Consider the following 19,132-nt stretch of genomic DNA (forward strand, 5'->3'; position numbering starts at 1 on the left):
AATTTCTTTTTTTTTTTAACTTTTAAGTTGAAAATTTTAGAATGTTCCGCTAAAAGCATATTTTTTATGTTTCTAGCAAAAGTTTTGTATCTTGCATCAAAGATAGGAAGTTGATTATTTTTTTCAAAAATCTGCAATTAATAGGGAATCTGTCAAAAAAAAGAAATCTGAGAAAAGTCGACCCAAAAAAAAGATAAAAAAATTTAAAGCCTACTGGGTCATACAATTTGAAAAAATCACAAAATTAACGATAACTTCTAAACTATGAAAAATCGTAGAACATACATGGGGGTGAAATCGATAGGTCTAGTCCTCACCTATCACCTGCCTTCGGCTTGACACCTTACAAGAAACACCCTGTATGTGGGAGTGTGAAAAGGAACGCAAGGGAGTGAGTGAGAGGGAACGAATGAGTGAGGAAGTAAGAACGACGGGATTTTTCAAACAGAAAACGATTGGGATTAAGACGGTTAAGACTTTCCTATTTTTTGTGGTTTTTATCCTGGAGAAAATACAAATAAAGCTGAAGAAATACAACCTGAATTTCAATTCCTACATATATGGTTCCTATTTCAAAATACAAAATATTTGACTTTCACGAAACAGGCTTGCAGGATTCACATCTTCATGTAACCTCACACATGAGGTTACATGAAGATGTCAAGTAACATCATTTGTATTTCCTAATCTCACTCACTCTTTTTGGTAAAATATTTGATTATGAACTTGAATTAAAATATCAGAAAGTATTATTAAGTTTTACTTTTCCCTGTCTGTCTTTACAGCTTAAGACCTTTTATACAACATGTCCCAAAATTCAACGATAAGCCGGCGCCGTAGGGTGAACATAGTCATGACTACTTTAGGAAAAATAAGAAAAAAAAAATATCTTAGTTATTTTTTAAGTTACACAAAAAAAAATTGAAACTCTTCGAAAATTGACACCCCTTATGATATTTTAAATTACCACTACCACAATTTTTCAAATATTTCTGTTTTTTTGTTTGTATCGGCAACCTAAGTAGTATTGCTGTCCACCCCAACTCTTAAAACCCCAGAATCCTAGCAGATTTTACACAATCATGACCATGTCCATCCTACGGCGCCAGCTTATCGTTGAATTTTGGGACACGTTGTATATGTATAATGCTTTAAAGGTGACTTACTTCTGGTCCCCTTCGACCTTGATGGTGGGCGGGTACAGAAGCTGGTTCATGTCGAGGTCTGCGAGCGCCGAGCGAGGCGGCTTTCCTTTGGTCGCGCTCACACGGCTGTGGTGGCTGTCCAACTCCTGACGAAAGGAAATATCTTTGAGCATAAACGTGAACAAGTTGAAGTGAAATAGGAAAAAATACGTGTCCAATATTATTTTATTATCTGTCTGACGGACTAAATAGAACTTCGATTTCATTACCCAGTCATCATCCCAATTGTTGGACTATTGTTACCAATACATTTGTCTTCATCTTAATACAGGGTTATTTGCAAAACACAGGATTCAAAATCAAATCAAAATCAAAAATATTTGTTCAGTTTAGACCACAAGTGGCACTTATGAAAGTCAAATATAGTAAATATAAAAAAAGAAAAGGTAGCCCTTATGGATTAGGTAGATAGCTGACATTTTATGCTACAAATCTTGTTCCACGAGTTTTATCATAACTTGGCGACAGGGATTTCGACTTTTCACAAACTTTACAAAACATATGAAAGTGATATTTTGGTTTAAAACTAATTGGTTATTTCTTTGAATTCATTTTGTCAGTTTCAGGAACACCATTCGTTAACATAACATTGAATATCCCGATTTGGACGCTTGGAGCGGTCATCAGCTTCGTGCATCCGTGCAAATATTAGCTTGGACACTAATCAACTGACCTGCAGTATCTGGCCGGTGACGTCAGCGGCCTCGGGCTGCCCGAGCGGCTGCCAGGTAGCCACGTGGCGGCTGGTGGTCATCGTCAGCGCCTTCAGCAAACCTAGCACCTTGCGAAGGTGCTCCTTGCTCCTGGAATATTTGATATACATGATATTATTAATAACGTGAAAGAAACCACCTGTGGTAGACTGAAATTCATCTGAGTGAAGCTGTGGATAAAAACTAGTTCAACATAAGGCTCTGCGCAAATATTTCAAGGAATCACCTTTTTTCTTCATTTTCTCGTTATCTAAGACATGAGTGATGTGTACAATGTACATCTATAATACTATTATGTTTATGTATTTATGTGTATGTCTATTATATTTATTTGTATTATGTAATTTATACTATGTAATCTTATGTAAGTACGTATAATGATAATATGAAAAATAAATAAATTTATAAGTGCAAATACGATAGTCTAGTGGCATCCTTATGCTTTAAAACTAAAACCCTACTCAGACCAAGTGGTATAATTGTTACAGTCATGACAATTATGTTATTCCATAAAAAATCCCTATTCTATGTACTTTGATTCAACAAAGAATTAACATTCAAAAAACAAACAACTGTGTTTTCTAGTTAATTCAAATCTTGCGCTAATTTGGGGACATCCTTGGGGATATCAAGGAGACCCACTCATGACACTCATCTACAGTCTCTATCTACTCACTAGTTCCTCTCAGGCTCGTTGCTAAGATCAGTGCGTGTACGAACGTCATCCATATAGCTGGTAAAAGCCGGTGGCAAGTCACTCCACAAGGGCTTAACGACACTTTTTATCGGCAAGCAGCGATGACAGTGAGCGGGTAATGAGGGACAAAAGGAAAATAACTCTCTAAAGGACTCTCCATGACAAAGGGGAAGGGCCAACCCAATAAAAACACTGCAACATATTACACAACTGGCAGTCGTTAATAAGTCAGGAACGCGAGACATCATTTGTCCTCCTTCCCCGCTCGGGATTCGGCTCGCTCAGTACGAAATCTCACAAAAGGAAGGCATTACGCTTTCGGGCTACGTACTATGCAGTCGCCACCAGACTTCCCCGTATCTAGTAATCATTATCTACAGCCTACACCGTCAATATCTACTTACTGGTTCCTCTCAGGCTCGTTGCTGAGATCAGTGCGCGTGCGCACGTCATCCATATAGCTCGTAAAAGCTGTTGGCCGGTCTTACCAGCCGCGAAGGCAGTCAATGGGCAATGTGGAGCTCTTCTTGGCAAAAGGAAAGGACCAACCCACTAAAAACCTGGCAGCGCCCTCAAATACGAGTCGAAAACGCGAGACACATCGTCTATCAGGAATTGCCTCTAGCATTCGCCCGCGTTCCTCACTTAGCAATGTAGCATCCAAGGAAGGCGTGTTCAACCTTCAGCGAGCGGCACGTAGCTCCATCGTGGCATCTTCAGTCACCAGACTCCCCCATACCTAGTGATCCTTTATCTACACAGTCAAAATCTACTCACTGCGTTCTGTAAGGCTCGTGGCTTTAAGTCGGTGAAGTCGGTAAACTTTGTCTTCACTGGTTGGGTTTTTATTGGGAGTTGATTGCCAGCTTGAGCTGTAGATCCTTATTACACAGGAATTACAGCGGTGGGAACAAGAAAATTAGTTTCGTTAACTACACAGTCAATATCTACTCACTGGTTCCTCTCAGGCTCGTTGCTAAGATCAGTGCGCGTGCGCACGTCATCCATATAACTCGTGAAAGCCGGCGGCAAGTCGTGAGCGATGCCGGCGCCCGCGCGTGCCGTCGCCGCTACCAGCCGTCCGCGACCGTAATCACTCGACCATGACGGCTGCATAGAGAAGGAAACTTATTTTATTACGCATAGAGGATAAGATAGAAAGATCATATGACACAAAATAAAAAGACAAAACATAGACAATCAGCAACAACAGCATTCTGAGGACAATTATTGCACGTCCTGACTGTCCTATCCAAACACATTGGATACAATTATCTGTAGGCCAAATAAAATGAAAACTAAAAGTAATGTGCACTAACTCAACTAACATAATATAAGGAAAAATTGTTACTAATCCCTACTAACAAACTATGGATGAAAGTCTGAAATAAATTATTTATTATTATTATTATAGATAGACCACAAATAAATAGATAGTTTTGCGCTAAATGATATGACATGCCCGCTCAGAAAATACATAGAATACAACTTAGGCTTAGTGCACAACTTGCCAGTTCGATTGGTTTTAATGTCCGACTGTGCTGAGTAATGCCGGCCTGCTTTATTTGTGTAACAAACCCTTACGTTTATTACACGTTATAATACAGATATTACGTAAAGAGTTAAAATGGTGTGAAATCAAATTAACGCAGCCCTATCAGTTTGTGTTCTTTTCTCGTGCCCGCGTGGTCAGAGATTCATAACGTACGATAAACTTAGTTAAACACAGCGTTTGACAGAATAATCCTACGTTATGAACTGTCAAATGATAACGACTGCTTTACACAATTCCACCTGATCCTATCAATACGAAATGTATAGAGACCGACAATGCTGTTTAAACACCATGCGGGCTGCATTCACTTTGACCTGACCGCAGAACGGATCCAGTGTGGCAAATCCTTAAAAATTAAAATTATTGTAATAAAGCATCCACATGATGATGATGGTGATTCGTACCATAACGTGTGAGTTGTCTCCTTCCGCCAGCATCTCGTCGATCTTTCCCTCCAAGTCGGTCAGGTCGTCGAGCGTCGCGTCTAGCGATACGCCTTGACTGGAGGCTAGCGCGCACTTTGTCGCGAACCTAGGTGTAAATGAAAAAAAAATGGGTCATTTATCATTGTTCATACGAGTAGCGTAGTCGCCCAGTCTTGAGCTTGACAAGGTACAAGTTGAGTCAAATCAAATCTTATTATGTACTAGAGGATCCGGCGAACATCGTACCACCTATGCTCATCACGGATTCTAAATGGTGAGAGATTATTTAAATCGTTTCAGTAGTTTAGGAGCCTATTCGACGCAAACAATTAAATCTTTCCTCTTTATAATATTAATGGAAGTGTAGATTGTCACTATGTACTCGTATTGTGAGTGATGACTGGTAGGAGAGTATAAAAATTACTTAAACAGTGGCGTGCGGTACAGCCAATGAGACAACTGTCTACCTGACAAACAGTAATTGTGTATTTGCTACCACTCCCCAATAATTCTAAAGCACAACTTTTTTAAAAAGGCACTTCATTCTGGTCTTAAAAACTTAATTAATTTTAAATTTCTTGTAAATTAAGAGTTTTGGTTGCATTGTAATTGAAAAAAGTAGTTTAACTGAGTTGACATAGTGAAGTCACTGGCTAGTATTGCCATACAAAATCAATGGCAGTCTCGTTTTGACAGTTTTAAAAACTTTGTCAATGAGGGCTATCGTTTTTATACTTAACAGTTGGCACCCCTGGCGATTGACAGGACCTTACTCTACAGTTGCGCCATCTTGATGAGTGCAAATGCGATAGTCCTCCTACCACTTTAGCGCTCACCAGTTGGTGCCACTGTCTTCGCTACTAGCAAGTGACAGGACCTTACTCTACAGTGGCGCTAACTGGTGAACGCTAAAACGATAGCCCTCATTGATTGGTGGTGGTAAATACCCAATTGGAAAATGATAATCGTTGTAATTAACGTGTCTATGACACTCGTCCTCAACTAAAAAGGTATTAAACCCACCTCAACATATTACAATCTTCGGAAAGCCGCGTGGCCTTCTCCTGCAGGTCGATCTTGAGTTTGCCGTCGTTCAGATTCTCTAGCATGTAGTTTATCCCGTTCAAATGCTGGTCACATTCCTGCAAGGCAAACATTGGTTAAAAAGGCCTATAGGGAATGGATAAATAGTTCTCATCATATTTTGAACTTTATTTCCTTATCTTAAGGTCCAGAACAATGAAAAATTTGGACTTGTTATGCTCGTCAAAGGCTTAACTAATGATCACTCAAGTAGAGTCAGAACTTACATTTTATAAAGTTAAATAGGGGCGATGAACTAAAATGTAGAGTCTCAGTCTGTTACGTTGAGGTTATTCCTCTGTGGTTGAGGATTCCGAGTAAAGCCCATCTTCGGGTTAATAATCACTTTCCTTCATGTGAGATGCAGGCTAAGAGCTTCCATTATGAATAAAACATCTTCAATTGTATTAGAGATCTAGCGTTTAACTTAGTGCCCAAGGTATGGGAGCGGCACAGGAGAAGTGATTTTGACGATATAATGACGTGACAAAGCATATTTCTGAAGATCAGAATTCTCGCTGACGTTACAAAATACGTTTACGTTCACCGGTTGGGTTTTTATTGGCGGTCAATCTGTAGATCCTGGCCACACAGGAGTTGCAGCGGTGGGAACGAGAGGTGGGAACAGTCATGTGACGTTACAAAATCACCTTCCCATGCCTCAGGTACTGAGTTAAAGGCGCTTTTACACTGCGCGGAAATTAGCCAAGTCAAGGCAAAAAAACAGTGGGGTGGCGGATGAAAAATGAATGAATTTCATCCCCACCCCACTGTTTTTTTACTTGACTTGGCTAATTTCCGCGCAGTGTAAATTCGCCATAAGACCTATAGTTTGTAAGGGTTACCTCGGCGAACTGTTCGATGTCCATCCAGCCCGCCTCCTCACCCTGGTCGAAGCTATCGGCGGTGGTTAGTCGGGCAGCTCGCGACACTATCTGCGAGCAGCGCTCTTGGATGGTGCCCAGCTGTAGACGAAATCCACATTGAGCCGATTGTCCAAGGGTATACCAAGATAATTATCCTACTAATATTATAAATGCGAAAGTTTGAATGTCTGGATGTTTGTTACTCTTTCACGCAAAAACTACTGAACGGATTTTGCTGAAACTTTACAGTAATATTGTTTGTAACCCAGATTAACATAATAGGCTATAATTTATGCTAATCTGTGACACTAAATTTTACGCGGGTGAAGTCGAGGGCAAAAGCTAGTGTATAATAAAACAAAACTTGAATTGAACTGCGTTTCCACCAATAGAATCGCTTCATTTGCCTTGTCTCGGTAAATTAAGCGATTCTATTGGTTCTTTACATACACATCCCTCGCTACGCATCCTCGCACATATCTGGTGAAAACGCAGCCTTAGAGCGTAAAAAGTTTTTTTAAAATCAGAAACAACTTAGAAACCGTAAAAGATACTTTGGTACCGCGGGCTAAGTAAGAAAAGCGCCACCTAGTTTTCAAAAAGGAGATATTGCAGTCTGGAACACTGATAAAACTTGACAAGAGAAGAAACACATTAGAATTTAGGTAGCAAAGTATAGTGCAAGGGAAAAAGAGCCCCCAACACATAACTTACACGTTCTCCTAAGAATCAGTTCGTGTGCCATATGGGGGAAGAAGGAATTAATTGTTAGTAAATAGTCATACTCACTATGTTTGTCAATTCCGGTGGTCCTTTTTCGCATTCTTTAAACAATTTGTCAGCATCATTTGACACCTCTTTGACATATTCCTGGAAAAAAACCATTTTAGTTTATATTTATCATTTACAGTTCCAATATGAAAATTACTTCAATGCTATAGTGTCAATTTAAGGTCTAATTTTGCAATAAGTTACCGTCAAATCAACGATGTTGCTTTGTGGTGTTCCATCTAGCGACGGCCTGGTCTGCAGCAGAGTGATCTGAAGGTTCTGCACTGCATACTCCAGCTCTTGGCGTTTCTCTAGATCCTGTGAAAGAAATTGTAAAGAAAGATAGTGTGTATTTTGTACAAAAGTAATTTTGGCGCCCAACGTGTTGCTCTAATTGGCAACGAGAAAATTACAATGTACAAGTGATAGCACAATATGAACCTAAATACTGCAATCTATACTAATATTATAAATGCGAAAGTAACTCTGTCTGTCTCTCTTTCACGCCAAAACCACTGAACCAATTTTTATGAAATTTGGCATAGAGATAGTTTGAGTCCCGGGAAAGGACATAGGATATTTTTTATCCCGGTTTTTGAAACAGGGACGCGCGCGATAAAGTTTTTCTGTGACAGACAAAATTCCACGCGGGCGAAGCCGCGCGCGGAAAGCTAGTATCTTATATAAAATTGTCAAAATTGTTATTTTACAACAAACAGGTACGTATTATAGTCTAATGTGCTGTTGACTGTACATAATATTATTCAATCATCTACATAACACTTTATCATAATAGTAGCTGAAATATTAACCTGTGGCGCCTGGCGACACCTGTGGTAGGCCAAGTCCAGCTGCTTGACAGCTTGGCCCAGTTCATTCGCATACTTGGCGTACTTGGCTCGCAGCTCAGGCGAAGTATTCGTTGATTCGGCTCTTTTCTGTAAATGTAAATATTTTATTTTTTAGAGAACTCAGTAAAAATGTTGGGGTTTAGAGATGAGACATCAGTCCAAATATTTTCACAATAAAAAGAAAAAAAAATATCAATCACAACAAGAAATACTATGTCCGTCATTATTAAATAGCTCGATCTAGGTATGTATGTATTATAAATCCCAGTTAACCTTCAAAAACTTAGCAAAGAAAGGTACACACGGCCACACTGTTAACTATTCATTTCCGTTTTTGCACTCGCTCTCATCAAATGGTGATTTTTTACGATATAACGAGACGACATGACCGGCAATGGGTAGGTAACACTGTTGCCGATAGTACGTACGGTAAAGCCCGGTCTCCGAGCACGTAGAATTTTGTCCAATGACCCCAAGCTACCCATCTTTATCGATCGCGCTCGCACAATCACCGCGGCCGCCCGTCGCACAGTCGCGACAGCAATATAATTACGCGCGAGCGATAAGGATGGGTAACTTGGGGTCTTTGGACGAAATTCTACGTGCTCGGCGACAAGATTATACAAGGATATCCTGCCACGAGGGGTTAAAGGGTTAATATTCTAAAAAACTCAAATACCTTAGCCTCCTCCTGCACCACACAGGCTAGCCTCCTTAATGGAGTATCTTCAACCACCACCCTCTCCACAGTTCTCCTCTTAACCAGCTTCCCAGTTCCCAGGTCCCTCCTCAATTCCTCCAGGAGCTTCTCCAAGCTCGCTGCTTCGGTCCTCAACTCGGTGATGGACGAGGATTGAGGGGAGGCTTCCAGGGGCGCCCAGGTTGAGGAATAGGTTTGGAGGTGGGTTGAGAGTTCGTTGGAGGCGTTGGTTAGGGCTTCGTTGCACTCGGCGTTTTGGATTGAGGGCGCCACCAGCTGCGAAACATTAGAAGATAGTAGTTATGTGATATTCCTTTTTATACACACTTCTTACAGTTACGTCTATGCCGCCGTAGCGTATACGATAGTGTAATTTTGTCATCTTATGAATAGGAAGACTACAGGCTATAGGATAATTTAGGTTTACAATTTTATATGCTATAGGATCATATATAGCATGTAAAAAACCTGTCTAGATAAGACAAATAAGACAAGATTTTTATGTTAGAGTATGAGTATCATCCCCTTTCCTCTACATGTTGTATTGGCGAGCATTATATTAACATCAGGCTTCTCCAACGCGTCAGGCAAGGGTAAAAGTGCTTTTTAAAAGCCTATTTGCAAAAATAAATGAAATTTAAGAGTTTTTTATAAGTTTTAATCATCGTTTTTTCTTTACGAGATCGAAATTGTAATGTACTGACGGCCGATGGGGCAGCAAGGTTCTGGAGTGGAGGCCACGTACCGGAAAGCGCAGCGTGGAACGTCCACCGACAATGTGAACCAAAGACATCAACCGTGCGATATGAAAATCATTGGGGGAAGGCCTATGTTCAGCAGTGGACGTCCTGTGGCTGAAATGATGATGGTACCATGGCGATGTACGCGAGGGTGGTGGCGGCCTCAGTGAGCACTCTTTTATGTTCCGCTCTCGTTCATGTTCCGCTCTCGCTCATGTTCCGCGCCGACGGCCGCCTAGTTACCTTGGCGGTGTAGGCGAGGGTGGTGGCAGCCTCGGCGGCGCGGGCGCCCGCACGGCACAGCGCCTGCAGCTGCGGCGCGGGCAGGTCGCTCACATGTTCCGCTCTCGCTCATGTTCCGCTCTCGCTCATGTTCCACGCCGACAGCCGACTAGTTACCTTGGCGGTGTAGGCGAGGGTGGTGGCGGCCCCGGCGGCGCGGGCAGGTGGCTCGCATGTTCCGGTCTCGTCATGTTCCGCGCCGACGGCCGACTAGTTACCTTGGCGGTGTAGGCGAGGGTGGTGGCGGCCTCAGCGAGCACTCTCTTATGTTCCGCTCTCGTTGATGTTCCGCCCTCACTCATGTTCCGCTCTCGGTCATGCTCCACTCTCTCTCATGTTCCGCTCTCGCTCATGTTCCGCTCTCGCTCATGTTCCGCTCTCGGTCATGCTCCACTCTCTCTCATGTTCCGCTCTCGGTCATGCTCCACTCTCGATTATGTTCCGCCCTCACTAATGTTCCGCTCTCGGTCATGCTCCACTCTCGATCATGTTCCGCTCTCGCTCATGTTCCGCTCTCGCTCATGTTCCGCTCTCGCTCATGTTCCGCTCTCGGTCATGCTCCACTCTCTCTCATGTTCCGCTCTCGGTCATGCTCCACTCTCGATTATGTTCCGCCCTCACTAATGTTCCGCTCTCGGTCATGCTCCACTCTCGATCATGTTCCGCTCTCGCTCATGTTCCGCTCTTGCTCATGTTCCGCTCTCGCTCATGTTCCGCGCCGACGGCCGCCTAGTTACCTTGGCGGTGTAGGCGAGGGTGGTGGCGGCCCCGGCGGCGCGGGCAGGTGGCTCGCATGTTCCGGTCTCGCTCATGTTCCGCGCCGATGGCCGCCTAGTTACCTTGGCGGTGTAGGCAAGGGTGGTGGCGGCCTCAGCGAGCACTCTCTTATGTTCCGCTCTCGTTGATGTTCCACTCTCGCTCATGTTCCGCGCCGACAGCCGACTAGTTACCTTGGCGGTGTAGGCGAGGGTGGTGGCGGCCCCGGCGGCGCGGGCAGGTATGTTCCGCTCTCGTTGATGTTCCGCTCTCGCTCATGTTCCGCCCTCACTCATGTTCCGCTCTCGGTCATGTTCCGCTCTCGCTCATGTTCCGCGCCGACGGCCGACTAGTTACCTTGGCGGTGTAGGCGAGGGTGGTGGCGGCCTCAGCGGCGCGGGCAGGTGGCTCGCATGTTCCGCTCTCGTCATGTTCCGCGCCGACGGCCGACTAGTTACCTTGGCGGTGTAGGCGAGGGTGGTGGCGGCCCCGGCGGCGCGGGCAGGTGGCTCGCATGTTTCGGTCTCGTCATGTTCCGCGCTGACGGCCGACTATGACCCACCACCACCCATGGTTCTTCCTGCCTCACGGCGTACGAACCGAATCTCGGGAGAGCGCGCGGGTACTTGCTCTGGGCTCTTTTCCCCGGGCGCTTTGCTTGACTCCCTACAAATTTCTCTGATCCATGTTGACACCACAAATACGGTACTTCGCGTCGGGCTGCTATCGTTGATAAATATCATCATTTCTTCTCATAATTTCGCCCGATTTCGCGCGAACTCGCGCAGTGCGGTCCAGTTACTGCGACTACTCGTGAGGTCCTGGTAATAAACAGGTCCTTGCTCGGCTCTCCGTATCGCATCCAGCGTTTTCTGTCGAGCTTCGTCATAGAGGTTACATTCCCAAAGTGCGTGATCGCGGCTCTCTTCGACTCCCTCGCCGCATGGGCATAGTGCAGACTCGCACAGCGTCATCCTGTGTAGGCGCTGCCTAAAGCACCTGTGCCCTATTAACAATTGGGAAACCACGACGACGGCCGACTAGTTACCTTGGCGGTGTAGGCGAGGGTGGTGGCGGCCCCGGCTGCGCGGGCGCCCGCACGGCACAGCGCCTGCAGCTGCGGCGCGGGCAGATGGCTCGCAGACTCGGCGCCCAGCACGGCCAGCCGGGACGCGTTCTCGTTGATGTTGCGCACTCGCTCCAACACCTGTTTACATTGTCAACACTTCATAAGCATAATAAACTATCAGTTATTTAAAAATCATAAGGTAATTGTACATAAGACAAATGTTCCCCAACTTATTTGAGACACGCCCCCTTTCGACCAGAAAAAAATCCGCGCCATTCCCCAGTCCAGATTATTTATTGGTCGTATCGAGCAGTCTGTAATGTATTCTCTTAGCGGTCACAGGTTTTTTATAATACTTAACCACAGATGGCCCGCGCCCCCCTTTATAGGTCTTAACGCCTCCCCTTTGGGAACCCCTGCACTAGAACATTTACTTGTAACAGAGCAACTAATTGCTATTGATGTTTTAGTGTCAGTATCACCTTTCCCAATGAGACACACAAATTGAAATATCACAGAAATATTTAGGAGTTTTATATCGTGACATACCTCTTTCTCTTGTCCTGGGTCTACATCGGTGCTGACGACATACAGCAACTTGGCCGACTTGTTGCCGAACTCCACGGCGGACTTGTCCAGTTTCTAGAAATACAAGGAAATTATGTACAGGGTGGAAACTATAAGTGATCTCACTCGATTATTCCTCAACTATACAAGAATACCGACAAGGTGGACCGACGACATCATAAAGATAGCAGGAAGGCACTGGACGCAGGCCGCTACCAACCGAGCAACATGGAAAGCATTGGGGGAGGCCTATGTTCAGCAGTGGACGTCCCATAGCTGAGATGATGATGATACAAGATGTCTAAAAGTCCTTCATGAGCTCAATAGCATGTTACAAAATAAACTGGATAAGTCGGAAAAGTTAAAATCGTTTCAGCTTCCATACATTTAGTACTTATAGTTTCCACTCTGTACATGATTTGATATAACATAATACTTTTATGAATCGGTTCGGTTGTTCTAATCCTACCGAAAATCAACCTTGTAGCCAAAGCTTTACAGTTGAAAGTCAAACATTCTTACCTTTCTATCCTCTTTGGCAGCTTCTAGCATGTTCTTGGTGGCTTCGAACAGAGCCACGATGTCGGACACGAAGCGTTTCCTTTCTTCGTCATTCAAAGAACCTCGCAACAGTTTAGCATCTGCAAAATATTAATTGAGTGAATCGTAAAATTATCATCTATCTACTTATAGGCCAGTAGAATTAAACACAAAAATTGATTAAATCGGAAATAATTCCTACAAAAGATTTTTTTGCTTTAATGGCTTCATTGATTGCCCATTAAGACTCTCCTAAGTTTTCGACTTCGACAGAGTTGTGCTTAAGTGGTGGGGGCCCCCGAAAGGGGCGTTTTTTCGGTTTTCCGGTTATACCGCGTAAAGGACTTACCCTATCGAAAAGTGGTCTTCATGACGGTTGAAGGGCACTTAATCCTGCATTGAATAAGACCAAATTCAAATGTTTTGGACAAACCGTTCCCGCGCTAAAGTTCGGAAAAGTAGAAAATATACGTATAATTAATGACCCTCTCCACGTCCAATGGCTTGTTACCCACAAGCTTCCAAGTCTTGAAAAGGGCCACCTTAACCAGTGTAACCCTATCAAGGCTTACGAGCTTGATGCGCCTATCCTTGTGCGTCCCAGCCGTTCCTCAACTGCGGTTGGTGCACCTCTTCCTTGCACTCTCCTGAACGACCCTGTGTTACCTACTGTGGCTGTCCCTCTTCCTTGCAGCCTCCTGCACGACTACGTTGCCTAGCCGTATGCCTGGTCCAAGGTTCGACGCCACAAAATAAACTTCGCACGCGTGAAAATAGTTTAAATACTATTTTCCGTGCTTGCAACATTTTTCTTTACTGCTTCGGCTCTATTAGTCGTAGAGTGATTGTATATATCCTAAAGCCTTCCTCAATTTATGAGCTATTCAACACAAAAATTATTATTTCAATCAAACTAGTAATTCTTGAGATTAGCGCGTTCAAACAAACAATCAAAAAACTCTTCAGCGTTTTAATATGTGTAGGAGATTGGGATAGGAACGGGATGGGATACCTTCGATTGAGCAGACTCCACAGGACGGTCCAAGCTTGGTTCTTCTTTCACTTTCACAAACACTTGAATTTTTATTGAGTTGAGTTTAGCGCGCGATTTGGGTTTATTTGAATTGGTTTATTTTGGATACTTATTTAGTAATTAACGCCCAGATAGGTAGGCGAAGCGGCGCGTTGCGATGCGAGAGCGAGACTGAAGGTGGGAGGGAGAGGATAGGAAAAAGGACTGTCAGAATGAGTGATAGAATAGTGTGACATGAGTTCGAAATGTATGAGGTTTTAATGCTGGCGCGTACAACTCCCCCGGCCTAGAGGTCTTCCTCTAGATTGAGTAGCGTTTGTAAAAAAAAAGTTAAAAACGTAAAAAAACATGCGTTAGAGAGAACTAAACGAGTTAAATTAGCGTTAAAGTTGTGTTAAATTAAAGTTAAGGTTAAAATAAAGTTAAGAACATTATTTGAGTTACTGTAAAGGAAGAGGACAAACTCTAACTACAGGCCGAACATAAGTACCGGTTGCAGTGCGAATCTTTAAGGTGCGAATGATTTTGTCCTTTCCGGGATATACTTCCACAACCACACCCAATGGCCAACAAAGAGGATGCGCATTGTCATCTTTTATAACAACAACAGAGCCCACATCTATCGGTTTGGTCACCGTATTCCACTTTTCACGGCGTTGTAGAGAAGTTAAATACTCCTGACTCCAGCGACGCCAAAAGCTTTGCACTAATTTATTGACTAACTGATAACGCGTTAACCGATTGTCAGAAATATCAGAGACATCCTCTACTGGTAAGAATTTCAGTGGAGTTATATTGAGAAAGTGATTGGGAGTGAGAGCGGATATATCAGATGGGTCAGAGCTAAGAACACACAATGGTCTACTATTCAATAAGCCTTCTATTTGTACAAGTACAGTGTTGAACTCTTCGTATGTTAACACTTGAAGACCAATAACTTTATAAAGATGCGTTTTTACATAACGAACATTTATCTCTGTGATGCCGTTAAAGTGCGGACCATATGGTGGACTATGAAGAAACTTAATGCGTTGTTCAGCCAAATGTGAACTTAAATAATTTTTGTGAGAGTCAGATTCTAAAAGAGCGTAAATTTCGTCAAGCTTGCGTTTAGCGCCAATGAAGTTAGTACCTCCGTCGCTATATATCATGGAAACGGGGCCTCTTCTACAAATGAATCGACGAAAAGCGGCGAGAAATAGATCAGAGCTTAAGTCTGAAACTAACTCTATGTGTAGAGCCTTAGTTGTAAGACAGCAAAATAAACAAATATAAGCCTTCTGGCTTTTAACACCTCTGCGGCGAATGTGAGTAATAAAGAAGGGACCTGCATAATCGACCGATGTATAAACAAAGGCTTTAGCTTCTGAAACGCGAAATGATGGCAAGTCGCCCATAAGAGGGTTTGTAGATTTAGGGTTTAAACGAAAACAGATATTGCATTGATGCACTCTTTGACGTACTAAGTTACGTGCGGAAAGTATCCAAAATTTCTGTCTAAGCAGACTGAGTAGAAGTGAAGGACCAGTATGTAAATTACATACATGAAAGTAATCAACTAAAAGTTGAGTGAAGCGATGTTTAGGCGATAGAATGATTGGATGCTTTTGTCCATAGTTGAGTTGAGAGTGAGTGAGTCGACCTCCGACACGAAGTATATTATCAGAGTCAATGAAAGGGTTAAGTTTGAGAAGCGATTTGTTAAAGGGTTTATTATTTTTAATTGCGTGCATATCTTGAGTAAAAAATAGTGCCTGTATATGGCGTACTAAATAGAGTTCAGCGAGTTCTAAATCAGAGGATGTAACCACTCCGTTTGAACGTAGTATTTTAGCGAAGCGTAACACGTACACAGTAGCGCGTAATAATTTTGGGTACGTGGAAATGCGATCAATTAATCGATCGAAAAAGTGAGAGTTCGATTGAGAGTTTGTCTCTGAAACAAGAGCGATAGTTTTCTCTTCCAGTCGAACACTGTTAGATGAAACTTGAAATGGCTCGATAGGCCATTGCGAGATTGGCTGAGCTGTCCATTGAGGAGAGTGAAACCAATTTAATTGATTTAATAATGCTTTAGGAGTTACAGGTCGCGATATTACATCTGCAGGATTTTCATTTCCATTAACATGATGCCAAATTTTTGCGTTGAGTTTCGAATTAATTTCAGTAATTCTATTCGCAACAAATGTGTGAAATTTGTACGCGGGAGAATGTATCCACGTGAGAGTGACAGTCGAGTCTGAAAATGCGTAAATTGAGTTGACAGGATAACGATTCTCTATACTATCGCGAACCGATAATAAAAGATTTGTTAAGAGCAGCGCTGCGCACAGTTCAAGCCGCGCAAGAGATATTTTCTTTAAAGGCGCGACACGCGATTTGGATGCGATAAGAAAGACTTCACCGGGTGAATCTGCATCAGAGCTCACGCGCACATAAACTACAGCTCCGTAGCATACTTCGCTGGCGTCCGCGAAGCCCATGATAGTGACGTGACAACCCGCGGTGATTCCTATATGACGAGATATTTTTAATTGCGATAAATAGTTAATCTCACTATCAAACCGATTCCATTTATTTTTTATTGAGTCTGGAACTGGCTGATCCCATTCAAGTTCGCGCTGCCAGCATTCTTGAATTAAAAGTTTGAGAAACGCTGTCACAGGGCCTAGCAAACCCAAAGGGTCGAATAATCTAGCGGTTGCGGAAAGAATCGTGCGTTTTGTGCATTGGTCAGAGTTAGTAGAGTTAATTTTGTAAAGAAAAACGTCATCATTAGGTTGCCACTGCATGCCTATGATTTTTGTCGTAATTTCTGAGTCAGTGTCAAAATCGACGAGCTGTGGATTTTTATGCGAATCGGGAATCTTATTTATAAGCTCAGGGTTGTTCGAGATCCACTTAACCATTTTAAACCCCCCGGCCATGAACATCTTAACCATTTGATGGTAAGATTGTTCAGCTTTTTCTAACCCGTCCATCGATGAGACATAATCGTCCATATACATACAGGATTGAGCTTCAGACGCGGCGATAGGATAATTCGCGCGCTCGTCCTCAGCGAGTTGGCGAACGACACGCATAGCGAGGTAAGGCGAGCTAGAAACGCCAAAAGAAACCCTATTGTATTGATAAGTATCAATCGGTGATTCAGGATCAAATCGAAATAATATGCGTTGAAACGGGTGGTGATTTTGATCAAGCTTCACACAGAAATACATCTTTTCAATATCAGCAGATAAAGCGACTGAGAAAATGCGTAAGTTAATTAAAAGATCAAAAATATTACTTTGTAAGTTTGGGCCAGTGTAAAGAACATCATTTAACGACTTTCCAGAGGTTGTTTTACAACTTGCATCTAAAACGACTCGAGTTTTTGAAGTGAGTTTATCTGGTCGGTATACTGCATGATGAGGTATATAATAATTTGGAGTATTTTCCTCTGAATTCGATGCGTTTTCAACTTTTGACAGAAAACCGCGATCGATACAGTCTTGAATATTTTCATTATAGTTAGTGCGTAAGCCCGGAGTTGAGTCTAACTTTTTCTCTAAGTTATAGAAGCGACGCCTAGCAGTAAAGTAAGAATCGCCGAGTTCTGATGGGTCGAGTTTAAATGGCAAAGAAACGGTATACGTCCCAGAGTCGTCGCGAGAATGAGTTGATTGGAAAATGTTTTCACATATATCATCGTCAGGGCTGATGTGTCTCTTAGTAGGTACACTTTCAAGCTCCCAAAAGCGTTGCGTGAGTGATTCTAATGAGTGCGAGTCTACATTGCAAAAGAATGCTTTATTATCATTGCGTGAATGAGCTGAGTAGCACTGAGCGCGTCCCATAGCGAGATATCCGAGCGTGGTTTCGATAGCGATGACAGAGGATTGCGGTGAAGTTATTTTATTACTACCTAAAAGAAGCGGGAATATCTCATTGCCTAACAAACAATCGATTTCAGCAGGGATATCGAAGCTGTCATCAGCCATAGGAAGACCTTGTAAATGCGATAACTGGGTTATGTCAACCTTTACATTAGGTAAATAATCGGTTATTGTATCAATGACACGTGCGTTAATTGTGTATTTACACCTGGGATCAAAGCGTGAGGCAATTGTGAAAGATACATATCCTAGCGACACACTTTCAGACTGACCTATGCCCTTAATAGTGGTAGGTAGCGGATTGACTTTTAAGTTCAGTCGCACACAACATTTATTTGTGATAAAGTTGCTCATCGAACCTGTGTCTAGAAACACGCGTAATTTTTGACACGTCTTATTATTGTCATAAGTATACACTGACGCGGTGGGTAATAAGACCGTGGTACTAGATTCATCAGCGATCGACGGCGTGACTGCAGAGAGAGATACATTGTTGGTTGGCATCGATTGCAACGGCGGCGTGACCGGACCGGGCGCGGACATGGACGCGTCGGTCGGCGAAAGCGTCGCGCTGCAAGTCAGCTGTTGTGACGTCATAGGTCTATTCACGTTAAAGTTATCTATATGAATAAGAGTGTGATGTTTACGTTGGCAAACTGAGCAACGATTTTGAGATCTGCAATCTTTGATGTTATGAAAGCCTAAACAATTGAGACAAAAGTTACATTTAGTAACTAAAGAGTGGCGAGTTGGCGCATTTTTCGAGAGAAAATAACTGCATTTGAACAGGGCATGTTCAGGTTCCGTCTTACAAAGTTGACAATTCTTGCGTACAGCGGATGGAGTGTATGAGCCTTGCGAATTCGGTTGAGATTGGAAGTAATGTTGATTGGGTTTTACTCCAGAAGCTGTATTAGAAACAAACGACTGTGTCGGTTTCGAGTTTTTAGACTGCGATGCGAAATTCGTTTTATTATTAACGTACGGCTTATTCTGCGTAAAAGATGAGCGTAAAGTATGGATTTTATTCTGTTCTTTTATAAAAGTCTTGAGATCATTAAACGTAGGCATTTTTACGTGCTTAATGGATTGTTCAAATAAATTTAGAGTGTCTTTGTCTAATTTACTGAGAGCAATATGAGTCAAAATGAAATCGGAAAGGTCATCAATCTGTAAACGTCGTAAGGCAGCTTCAGCTGAGCAATACTGTTCCAAAAATTCATCTAAAGATTGCGATTTGAAGTTTATTAACTGTTCCAAATACATAGAGGCTTGTACTCTTATGTCTTGGTATTTTTCTAATAGGTTGTTCCAAATTATGTAATAGTTCTCACCAGTAGGTGGAATACCCGAGCAAATTGTAAGTGCTTTTCCGGAAAGTTTTCCTATAAGGTATTGAGC

The 19,132-nt window shown here is 42.8% G+C and overlaps 1 protein-coding gene across 1 annotated transcript in view; it reads right to left on the minus strand.

Annotated features, from left to right (window-relative positions):
* Positions 1-19,132, minus strand: part of LOC135084050 (talin-1-like) — a 78,573-nt gene that overhangs the window by 15,826 nt on the left and 43,615 nt on the right. The window contains exons 43-55 of the mRNA XM_063978793.1: positions 12,803-12,921; positions 12,263-12,355; positions 11,693-11,851; positions 8,846-9,142; positions 8,128-8,253; positions 7,520-7,633; positions 7,334-7,414; positions 6,524-6,643; positions 5,619-5,737; positions 4,575-4,701; positions 3,571-3,725; positions 1,879-2,008; positions 1,167-1,291 (exon numbers count right to left, since the gene is read on the minus strand). Coding sequence (XP_063834863.1) covers positions 1,167-1,291; positions 1,879-2,008; positions 3,571-3,725; positions 4,575-4,701; positions 5,619-5,737; positions 6,524-6,643; positions 7,334-7,414; positions 7,520-7,633; positions 8,128-8,253; positions 8,846-9,142; positions 11,693-11,851; positions 12,263-12,355; positions 12,803-12,921 — 1,765 coding nt within the window. The remainder of the gene's footprint in view (positions 1-1,166; positions 1,292-1,878; positions 2,009-3,570; positions 3,726-4,574; positions 4,702-5,618; positions 5,738-6,523; positions 6,644-7,333; positions 7,415-7,519; positions 7,634-8,127; positions 8,254-8,845; positions 9,143-11,692; positions 11,852-12,262; positions 12,356-12,802; positions 12,922-19,132) is intronic.

Source organism: Ostrinia nubilalis, chromosome 25 (genome assembly GCF_963855985.1).
Source record: "Ostrinia nubilalis chromosome 25, ilOstNubi1.1, whole genome shotgun sequence".
Classification (NCBI taxonomy): domain Eukaryota; kingdom Metazoa; phylum Arthropoda; class Insecta; order Lepidoptera; family Crambidae; genus Ostrinia; species Ostrinia nubilalis.